Source organism: Schistocerca piceifrons, chromosome 2 (genome assembly GCF_021461385.2).
Source record: "Schistocerca piceifrons isolate TAMUIC-IGC-003096 chromosome 2, iqSchPice1.1, whole genome shotgun sequence".
In the NCBI taxonomy this organism is placed as follows: Eukaryota; Metazoa; Arthropoda; class Insecta; order Orthoptera; family Acrididae; genus Schistocerca; species Schistocerca piceifrons.
Window position 1 is genome coordinate 719,577,760 of NC_060139.1, and position 12,330 is coordinate 719,590,089.

At 37.1% G+C, this 12,330-nt stretch overlaps 1 protein-coding gene across 1 annotated transcript in view; it reads right to left on the reverse strand.

The window, feature by feature from the left end:
* The window catches only part of LOC124775796 (A-kinase anchor protein 9-like), a 517,018-nt gene that overhangs the window by 154,720 nt on the left and 349,968 nt on the right, over window positions 1–12,330 (reverse strand). The window contains exons 28-30 of the mRNA XM_047250627.1: window positions 11,177–11,281; window positions 6,020–6,166; window positions 3,879–4,019 (exon numbers count right to left, since the gene is read on the reverse strand). Coding sequence (XP_047106583.1) covers window positions 3,879–4,019; window positions 6,020–6,166; window positions 11,177–11,281 — 393 coding nt within the window. The remainder of the gene's footprint in view (window positions 1–3,878; window positions 4,020–6,019; window positions 6,167–11,176; window positions 11,282–12,330) is intronic.

Genomic DNA, 12,330 nt, shown 5'->3' on the forward strand with positions numbered 1-12,330 from the left:
GTAATTCTAAAATATTTCAGTTTGCTGATGACACTAGCTTGGTACCAAAGGCTGTTGTGTGCAACACTGGCTCTGTTTCAAATAATGCAGTTCATGACATAAGTTCATGGCTTGTAGAAAATAAACTAACACTAAATCACTGTAAGACTCAGTTTTTTCAGTTTCTAGCACATAATTCAACAAAAGTCGTCGTTTTAATTTCACAGAATGGGCATACGATTAGTGAAACTGAACAGTTCAAATTTCTAAGTGTTCAGGTAGATAGTAAACTGGTGTGGAAAGCCCATGTTCAGGATCTTCTTCAAAGGCTTAATGCAGCCATTTTTGGTATCCGTACGATATCTGAAGTACGTGATCATTCGACAAGAAAATTAGTCTACTTTGCTTATTTTCATTCACTTATGTCTTATGGTATTATATTTTGGGGTAGCTCTTCCCATTCTAAAAGAATATTTTTGGATCAGAAATGGGCAGTTCAGGCAATAAGTGGTGTAAGTTCGCAAACCTCTTGTCAACCTCTGTCACTACTCTGGGTATTTTGACATTGCCCCCTCTCTCTCTCTCTCTCTCTCTCTCTCTCTCTCTCTATATATATATATATATATATATATATATATATATATATATATATATATATATAATAGAAGGAAACATTCCACGTGGGAAAAATTATATATAAAAACAAAGATGAGGTGACTTACCGAACGAAAGCGCTGGCAGGTCGATAGACACACAAACAAACACAAACATACACACAAAATTCAAGCTTTCGCAACAAACTGTTGCCTCATCAGGAAAAAGGGAAGGAGAAGGGAAGACGAAAGGAAGTGGGTTTTAAGGGAGAGGGTAAGGAGTCATTCCAATCCCGGGAGCGGAAAGACTTACCTTTGGGGGAAAAAAGGACAGGTATACACTCGCACACACGCACATATCCATCCACACATACAGCCACAAGCATATATATATATATATATATATATATATATATATATATATATATATATATATATATTCTTTACTGTTGTTTCTTGTTAACAATATCAGCTTGTTCCCAAGAATTAGTAGCTTTCACTCAGTTAATACTCAGCATAAATCCAATATGCATTTGGACCACAAAAAATAGCTCTGAGCACTATGGGACTTAACAGCGGAGGTCATCAGTCCCCTAGAACTTAGAACTACTGAAACCTAACATAAAGACATCACACACATCCATGCCCAAGGCAGGATTCGAACCTGCGCCCGTAGCAGTCGCGCGATTCCAGACTGAAGCGCCTAGAACCGCTCGGCCACTCCGGCTGGCATTTGGATCACGCTTCCTTAACTCTTGTTGCAACCATTATCAATAAACTACCACTACAATTCAAAAATCTTAGCAGTAATCCAAGAGCTTTCAAATTAGAACTGAGGAGATTCCTGATGGATTGTTCCTTCTATTCTTGTTGAGAAGTCCCTTGAAAAATATGCTGATTCTTATGTTATATTGTTTTTGTGTTTACTTAAACTTATGGCTTGACTTTTTTGGGTTCATAAACATTTTATTTTATCTGTTATTATTTTTATGTTGTAATTTCATCTACTGGCATGTTCCATGACCACGGAGATTTGCTCCTCAATTTGGTCCTTCGGAACTAGGCATGTCAATAAAATAAAAATAACAAATGTATGACTCTAAAGTATACATACATTTATAAGTTTCAGAATGAATCTTTAACCGTGCAGGGAATGCATGCTGTTCTGAAAGTCCCCAGCATTTATAACCAAATTCCAGACTGGGATTGAAAAACAGAACCTTTCCTTTCCCTGTAACATCCAGTTTTGGGCTTGAGTCCCAGCCCAGCACACATTTTTAAACCACCACAATATTTCAAAATACGGGGTGTTCAAAAAGTCTCTCTGCAGTGCCGTATGATTATTACCTGCACATGCTGTATGCCGCAGTGAATATACCGAAATGAAACTCAGTGAAATACAAGTTATTAATTTATTGAATATTCATTTTTACTTACAAATTTTCACATTAAATGTTGAAAGTGTTTCCCCCTGTTGTTGAATACACAATTCAATTTGTCTAATCATCTTTCCAAACACAAGCTGTAACATTTCTTCTGTAACATCAGAAGCAGTGAAAGTGGATATTGAAGTTTTCAATTCATCGATGGGTTTTGGACGATTTTTATAGATAGTTGCTTTCACTGCACCCCAGAAGAAAAAGTCAGGTGGTGTTAGGTCAGGTGATCATGGAGGCCAGAGTCCCTGTGAAATTATGCAGTCTCTTGCCATGATCAGTATTTTTCAGTTCTTGCACAACTGTCTCTTTGTATGGGCAAAGTTCTAATTTTTTCCTTACAGCTGTGTGAGCCGTTCCGACACTAACATTGATTTCCTGGGCGAGTTTTATTAGACTTGTTCGGACTCATGGACATTTTATCGGAAATATCAAGTAGTTTATCCTCAGACTAAACGCTAGGACGACCACTTCTCGGTGCATCTGTCACTGAACCCGTACTTCAAAATTTGTTAGTCAAATCTCGCACAGCATCATGGTATGGGAGTGTTGTCTCTGTGAAAACTGAATTAAATGTTTGGCAAACTGAAACTGTGCATTTACTGCCAGCTTTCAACACTTGTTCGACTAAAAACACACGCTCTTCAATGGTTAGCATTTTAACAGTGACAAAAACGAAAAAAACGAATGAAGGAACTAAACTTAAACGTTCAAGTCAACACGTAATGACACACACCAATGAAACTACTGATGCTGGCTGAGATAAACAAAACAGTGGAATGCTGGGAGAGTCCCCTTGAAGGGAAGTAACCCAAGCAGGTAAACAAACAATCATACGCCACACATGGCTAACAATCATACGGCACTGCGGAGAGACTTTTTGAACACCCCATATATAGGTAGTTGTGACCAATTAGATGCAGTCAAAGAGTGGCATAGATGAAGTGGGAAAAAAGAAAATTGTTTGGTACATGAATTATTGTATTTCCAGTTCATTCCAATCTTTTAGAATTTTTTAGCATAAGCTCAGACACCCTCGATCTACGACGTTCATTCAAATGAAACCTGGTCAGTGCGTCTACCTTTACCTTACACATAAGGTGGCACCATACAACTGCGGATATGGTGGTGCCTTCTATTGGTACAGAGACTGACACATGCACACCATATGACGTTGCATACTGCCAGTGTGATTTCACGCTGAAGAGAAGGGGGTCACACAAGTTATCATCCACTACCGACCATGCAGGTGAGTAAGCAGTAACAATAAGGAGTGATTCGATTTTTGGCGGCAGAGGAAGTTGGAGGCCGTGGAATGTATTGATGGATGAAGGCTGTGTACGGTGAGTACAGTCTGAGTCATTCAAGTGTTGTGGAATGGCGCAAATGATTCCTTGAAGGGCGCGAGTCACTAGAAGACGATGCTCATCCTGGACAGGCTCATCATGTCATCACACCAGAAATGGTTGCAGAAGTGAATGCTTTAGTCTTGGATAACTGCAGAATCACCGTGGACGAGGTCCATCGGTTACTGGGTATTAGCAACGGACGACGAAGTGTGAGACTGGGTCTAGGGCTGGATCTGACAACAGCCCTACCAGCTTCTTCAAGGATGGAATCGACCAGCTAGTGTCACAATGGGATAAATGTGCCAACAGTTTTGGTGACTATTTTTGAGTATGTGTCCTGTGTATAACTAAATGTTTGAGTTAATAAAATAGTTACCGTTACTTTACATTAGTGACTGGGCTTCATTTGAATCCCCCTTATACATACTACAGAAAGAGACTGAACGAAACAGAATTTGACTACCATATGGAAATTTATTGGTACTTTCTGTCAAAGGGCAACAGGTAATTATTTGGCATACCTGTGTCTTCATCTCTTGTATCGCAGTGGAATTTGACTGGAGCTGTTCAACATGGAGACGGTGTTTCTGTAGCTCATCCTCTAGGCGATTAATATGTTGTGTCAGCTCAATGCTACCACTGTCTATGCGCAACGAATCGAGCTAAATGACACATTAAAAAATATAATCACACATTTTAATTTCTGAAAACACTGATACAGAGATAATTTTATGTCTGGAAGTACATGCTGTAGTAATTTAAATTCACCATCAGTTTGTACAAACAGTATTTATAAACAATATTTTGTAGCTGTCTGAATTCAGCCTCTTCCAAATATACTGATGCATAAAATATTTATAACATAACACTTTCTCCATAAATTTAAATTTTTTCAGTAAAAGTATTATTAATTTATTCTTCATCTAGGCCTTATAAGAAAAACAAATAATTTCAGGGCTTCAGACTCCATTGTTCCCTCCTCCTACTCCAGTGTTCCTCCATTATCTCAGCTGGTGTCTTTCTCTTTCTCTTTCTCCTCCTCCTCCTCCAACCATCTAGGGTCAGTTTTCTTCTGAATCCTACTGTGAGTTTACAGAATCTTGTTATTGTTACATTAGAGATTTTTAAATAAATGTTAGAGGTATGGAGTTTTCTGTACCCTTCTCGTCCATAAAAGAATTAATGCATTGTTAATTATGATTATATTAAAGTTTATCTTTCCTTTATATAAATTACACTTGCATACTATCTGTGGCATTCTATTACATAGGATATTATATTTTGGTGCAAATATTTGTTTGTGTTGCATTATAATTTGTTTGAGGTAATCCTTGGAAAGTCTACAGTGGTTACACTTCACTAGCAGATGCCTCTAAGTCACAAGTATTTCATGGAGCTTACACCACCACTTGGACCGCATATGGAGAGCCTCAGAATAGGTGATGTCAGCTCTTCAATGAAGAGCATTCCTCAATAAGCAATATCTCAAAACATTTTGTAAAATATCAGCAGAGAATTTTTGAGATTGCTAAGAATGCTTCCACAACGAAAGCTTATTTGTATTAGTTCATATAGTACATGCTCATAGTTGTATAAACCAGTTTAAAGTTATTGCAAGTCGACAGAAGTTTAATTAACAAATAATATAATGAAATTAAAAGTTACATCAAGACTATTTCATGATTTTACCACCCAGAAACCTCTCAATACCTTGGAATTTTCCATTCTGATATTCATCTTTAAGGTGATTTTGATTATCTTATATTGTTTATTAGCAAATCTTTCTTTACCTCTTTAAACCATCTCATTTTTGTCTTTTCACCTAAAGATACTTAAAAATCTATTAGGTTAGCTTGTTGTCTACAATTTTGCAAAGAATTCCAAAGAACACCTATACCCTAGTTTATTATATTTTTACCGAGTCCTGGGGCTTACTAATTCAGAAGTAACGAAAATTGGAACACTGAGGGACACAAATATTTTCTCTGGCCACTACATCTGCTAGAATATAAGTAATCTAGTTTCAGCACAATTTTTAGTTTAATTACTAATTAAGACAGAGCTATTGACCAATACGCACCTTCAGAAGGCAAAATGTTTTGCACTGCGTACCCATTCATCTTTGCCTTCGTCTTCCCTCGTCCTCATTACAAGTGAGTCTCTCCCGGGGTCTGAATGACCTGTCCTTCCTTTCAACCCTCCCCAGCTCATCCCTCTCTCCTCCTTGACAAAGGCATTGTAGTGCCAAAAGCTAGGTAGAGTGTCACTTTTATATTTGTCTATTGGCAGCACAAAGTATTTCACCTCCTAAAGGTATTAACTGTCAATTCAGTCACATAATTTATTAGTTTCCTTGGTCGTATTTTCTCACGAAATAACTATTAAGTCTTGCAGCTTGTATCAGCAGCTTCTCACCTTCGTTCTTTCTATATCTCAGGAGGTCCTCTTACATTACATGATTTACAGACAATGAAGAATAAAGAAAAATACACTTGAATAAGAGCACACTTTTTGAAAGCAGGATGTCTTTCTGATAGTGAAGGTCATGTCTACACAACTGTTGTAAGAGTACTGTATATATCACAAATAAGTGGGCAGTACTTTGTCATGTAAGAAAACAGAAAATGCTACAACTAATGGGAAATAATACATTATAACCTACCTCTTCCGCTAATCTTTGGTGGTTCTGGGTCTGTTGCTCTAGAATGGCCTGGAGTGATTCAACCCGCTGTTCGAGTTCTGTTTCTCGCTGACTGCGTTGCTCTACTTGATGTTCCAGTTCAGTGATGATTTCTCGCAGCACCCAAATCTAAACTCCATGAAATAGTGGATTTATCAAACAAAATTAGTACAGGAAAGAAAAGTTTTTGAGTTGTATCAAAAATATTGCTTTAACTATGTAATTAGATAAAAGAAAATTGTTAAGTTTCATTAAAATGTAGTTTACAGAGCAACAGCTCTCTTTCTGCTTATAATTTTGTTTCACAGGTTGCTCACGTTTTTAAGTATGAACTTATACTCACCACTAAAGGGTAAATTTCTGCATATGAGCGAGCATATACAGCAATCTCCAACAACCTGCATGACTTTCTGTCCAATTCGTGGATTATGCATACTAAGTATTACAATTTTTGGAAATGGTGCACGTTTTATCCCTAGAAGATGATGTGGACCTCAGTCTCACTATTGGATATCCCTTAAATGTTTTTTCCATTGTTTCCTACTTTATCTTCACATAAACGTGGAGGCTCCACTCTTCTAAAATGTCCACAATCAATTTTCTTTTTACATTGCCTGTCTAACAGTTTCACTGGAAGCTAAAGTCAATAATTTTCAACTGACTGTTTTCAGCAAGTAATGCATATGTAATGGAAGTGGCTTTCAAATGGGACATGTGGCATGTTTTGAAAATGCAGGAAATAGCTTTTGATAAAGGAGAAGGTCTTTCTGGTATTGATTCATGAGATGTCAATATAGTGCTCTGCCAAATCTTCCTTGTTCTCTGAATTGATAGAAAAGGAAGTGTTGTTCACAAAAGGGAGGTAGCTACACAATATTTATGTCCTGAAAATTCGTAAACTGGCATCCATTTTATAGCACCATTGTGTGTTAGTTCTCAAAACAATTATTCTGTACTCCACTAAGCAAAACATGGACAGCAGCAGATCATAGAAGATGAACTCCATTAGCCAGTATTACTTATGAAAGTATCGTTATGCTGATATGTGGTACTTCTTAACTATTTATGGATAATTCTAAACTGATTAAGTTATTTATTGCAGAATTCAGAAAAATATTTAGGAATATACTGTGAGGGATATGACTAATAAGCTCAATGTGCTAAGCTTGGGTGAGGGAAGGATGGGGAAGGAAATCGGCCGTGCTCTTTCAAAGGACCCATCCCGGCATTTGCCTGAAGTGATCTAGGGAAATCACAGAAAACCTAAATCAGGACGGCCAGACACGGGACTGAACCATCATCCTCCCGAATGTGAGCCCAATGTGCTAACCACTGCGCCACCTCGCTCAGTTTTGACATGATGAATTGTTATCTAATGGAAGTACAAGGGGGTGGCATGTTGTAAGGAAGAGATGAATATATGAGGCCTGTTTTAAAAAAAAAAAACCAGAGCTTTTTCCACAAAATTTTTCTACGCTTACCTTTTACCAATTGTGCTTAGTCTCTTTTGAAATACTCTCCTCCACAACTAAAAACATTGCTCCCAATGCTTTTTCCACTTCTGGAAGCAGTCTTGGTACACCTCTTGCTGGATCACTTGAGGCACCGTCTGCAAGTTTTCTCTTATCTCATCCATCATTCAAATCTTTGTCCTTTCAATGGGGTTTTCAACTTCGAAAATAAAGAAAAGTTCACAGGGGTCAAGCCTGGAGAGTATGGGGAATGAGGCAACATAGTGATTTCATTTTTTGTGCAGTAGTCACACACCAACAGCGATGAATGTGCGGTTGCATTATCGTGGTGTAAGAGGCATGAACTATCTTGCCATTCTTCAGGCTGTTTCCTTCTCAATTTTCTCGCAGGCTTCGCAACACGTCCCAGTAATACCACTGATTAAGAGTTTGTTCCTGTGGCACAAATTTGTGATAAACTGATCCTTCAAAGTCAAAGAAAAGTATTGGCATGTCTTTGACATTTGACCTGACAAGCATTTTTTGGTCTTGGAGAACCTTTCCCGACCCATTGTTTCAACATCATAACCATCCACTCACATCTCATCACCAGTTATAATTCTCTTAGGGAACAGCTTGTTCTCATTTGCATGATCCAAAAGCCCTTCACAGACTGCCGAGGTGAAGGTCTTTCTGGTCTTGACTCATGAACCATGGGGCGAACTTGGCGACAATACGATGCGTTCCAAGATGCTGTGTCAGGATTTCATGACATGATCCAACTGAAATATTACGTTCTTCTGCAATCTCTCAGACAGTCAGTCTTCAATTGGCATGCACAATTTCACTGATGTTCCTGACATGAGCATCGTCAGTAGACATTGAAGGGCGTAGTGAAAGAGGGTCATCTTTAACTTCTGTCTGCCCATTTTTAAACTGAGTGCACCATTTGTAACACTGAGTATGGTTTTAGCACTCTCGCTGTAGGCTTCCTGCATCATTGTGTGTCTCTGTAAAGGTTTTTCTTGAATTTCATGCAAAATTTAATGCAGACCCTCCTCTAAACCTGGCATCTCAAAATTTTCAGACTGTATGACACAACATTCTACTCAATACAGCAATGAACAATAACTAATAGACATACAACAGCAAAACTTTCGGAAATTACACATTAAACATAGGTGTGTGCATGGATAAGAACCACATTTCACTGAAACACACCATTGGCACAAAATTATGAATGTTCTGGAATGTTTTGAACAAACCTCATATTTAAATCATATCGCACTGCCCACAGAAGTTAAAATTACAGGCAAGCAAATGCCCATAAATTTCAACATATTGTCGTCTGTAATTTGTTTCATTTATACCTTTACAAGACGCAGCTGCTTTGAAAAACTGTGTGACAAGAACTGTAATGTTAACTTTTTACATTTAACCACTGCAACATTTTTGTATGTCACAATTAACTTCCAGAGTGCAACAAATGCACAATATCACATACTTAAGTGCTTTATACACAAAACTCAGCTGAAATCAATTGTGCTAAGCATATTGGTAAGACAAATCACACAGTTCAAATGTTTTTCTTTGAGACACTGCTACACCATCACAATACTGCATGACGTCCTTGCCTTGTGCGGGCTCACACTCTGTAGGTGTCTGGTTGTACCGCTTGAGGCAGACTGAGAACAGTCTGTAAGTGGTCATCAATAAAGGGATTTTTCAAACTATGAATGTTGTTAGGATGCAAAGCTGAAAAGTCCATGTACACACAGAAGAACCATACAAACAGAAACTCTTGTTCACAGTTAAACACCTTTATGAACAGTACTAGGAAGGATGGAAGAAATATTAGGGTTTTACATCAAGTAGGCAGAACGGTCATCAGAGATGAAACACAAACTCAGATTGGGGAAAGATTAGGGAGAAATTGTCCAAGTAGGTATACCAGCTTTTGCCTGAAACGTGTTTAAGGAAACCATGAAAAACCTTAATCTGGATGGTTGGCTGGGGATTTAAACTGCTGTTCTCCCACATGTGAGAACAGTAGTGAAACCAGTGGTGCACAGCAAAATGTACAAAGAATCAAAAGTGAAACACACAATTATTTTTGTGAGTTTCATCTGTTGGAGGTAACATTGCAGTTTATCTAATAAATACAAGACAACCATGTCTTCCATGCTCATGCTGCCAAGGGATAACTAAACAAGCCACATATCAGGGCTGCTGTGATAGTTGATGGGGAAGAGAATGACCAAAAACTAAGCATCGGCCTGTTTCTTGAACCAATCATAAAAATGAAGCAGATACTTTAAATCATTTCATTTAGTTGTTGAGATTCAGTTGCAGGTGTAAATCAGAAGAAGTATTTAACTTATTCTTAGGGATCATTTTCAGATCAGTTGATACATGTCCAACTGTATAGATGTCTATTTTTAATATGACCTGTAGTGAAATAAGAGAGATGCCTCTGCCTTAACATTACAACAAGAAGAGCTGGAACTTGAATTGAATTGAAACTCAAATTGAATTGAGACCAGATGACACAAACATGTTATTCCACGCAAAGAAACACAGTTGACAGTGGTTAGATATTTTCTGTGACACTTCTTGCATTTCAGTCATTACTCAGTAAGTAATAACATTTGAAGTTCACTTTTTGTCAGTTACTTTATGCTATGTTTATGTTTCTTAAGTTCTATATATTACTGTAACATTGACTGTCTTAACATACACATATGGGCAATGGAAAAAAAGGGGGGAGGGGTTGCAAATTCAGCACCTAGTAGATGACAAAGACAGGCATATCTGTGAATACCACAGTTTGTAAAAGAATTGGTGACTTTTTTGATAAGGAGTATGACTGGACATCATTTTTTTACATCAATGTACAGGAAAACTTTTTTCCCCCCAAAACCTACGAGTAAAAGAGATTCAATTTGACACAGTCCTATTTTGCCTTACATTGTGTCATACAACAGATGATAGGTAATGTCTCAGGAAGAAATGGATGATGCACTCCTAGGAAGAGACTTTCCACACCCTTTAAAGCGCATGTCAAGGTAAGAGTTATGTGCAGAAAAAGGGACACATGTAATGTTTTACAACAATGATTACCATTTTACTTGGCACACTGAGAAAACCTGAGAGATCACCCATGTACAAGTATTGGGCTTCAGAACAAAAGATAAGAATTCCAACATTTTATTTTAAATTTATTCATATTTTCTTTTACGCTACAATAGGGAGGGTTAGGCATGGAAAGTATTAGGTCTTCTCCACTCCATGTTGCCATGAGGAACAACATGTAAAAAAGTGTCACCTCTTTCATACAATACTGTCAACATAATCCAAGGAAAAGCAATTGTGAAACTTGGAACATAAACACCAATACTTCAGGCTCACATTGACAGCTAAATACAAAGTGAACAAATAGTATGTGGTATGGTGATGATGTAGTGTGATGTGATGATTTGAAGCGATCTGTACATTATATATTACTTAACAAATACATATGTACAACATTAACTGTAGTTTGTGTACAATATGGGATACTGTTAACTGCAGTAATGGCTTTTGATTCAAAGACAAGTACTGTGTCATTGCAAATCAAATGTGCCATATCTTTTATCACACACAGTTATACAAACAAGACATTCTGAAATCCAACAATCAATACACTCACCTTATCCACAGCTGCTTTCAATTCTCCCTCAATCTCCTCCTTTCTACTGGTTTCCTCAGAATGAAGTAAATGGGCTTCTTTCAGTTGTACTTCCAGTGCCTCAACCTGATTACAAAATTCTTTATTTCAGCATATTCCTCAAACACTTGATATTTCTAATGCTTTATAATTAGGGTTAATAAACACTAAAAATTAGTATCTTCCATTATGCACACTGATTGAGACTGGAACAAAATAGTTATGCACTTGCCTGTCATGCACCACAATTTGTCTACTTTAGACAGTGTAATTTTTTCAGGGAGCTCAAGGACAAAGATGAACACAAAGTCAGCTTTAAACATTAACATAACAATTAACATGTGTCAAATCAATATGCTATTCAAGCAATATTTATGATTAAAGCAATATATTTCCCATATTCATTTTGGTCACCTAACCAGATGACAAATATAATAAACTGAACATAAAAGATAATCATGGTACAGCCACATTAACTATTCTAAGAAGAAACAATAAATTATTCAGAAATACAAAACACCAGACACATACATTCTATTATGTCAAATTCTCTTTAATTTCCAGTACAAAATAACAATAATTAATGTAAATATTATTTATGACAGTGTAGGTTTATTTTTATTATAACAGTATTTAAGGGAAGGAAAGAAGAGAGACCAAAGTATAATGCACGCTGATGACAAGTTCTTTAGAGAACGAGCGCAGTCTCAGATTGAGGAAAGGAATCAGCCATGTCCTATTCAAGGGAATCATTCTGGTAGTTGCCTTAAGGGATACAGGGAAGCTATGCAAAACCTAAATTAGAGGTTTGAACCACTGCCCTTCCGAATGAAAATCTGTACCACCTTGCTTTGTAGCAGCAGGTGTTTGTAGTTCTGACAAGAAGTAAGGTACCCACGTGGTTTTAATGACAATTGCTGAATGCTGTTACCAAAAACATCACAAAGAATTAAATATGTATCAGCTAATATCATATGTAGGCAAAATCAGATGTGAATAAAATATACCATTTTCATGCCACAAAATATTCAATTTTCTAGCAAAATAAAATTATGAACATCTTTATTATTTTCATTTCTAAAATTACACACTTATATTTGCTTTGTAAATGATACGCCAACTGTGTTATGTTACTA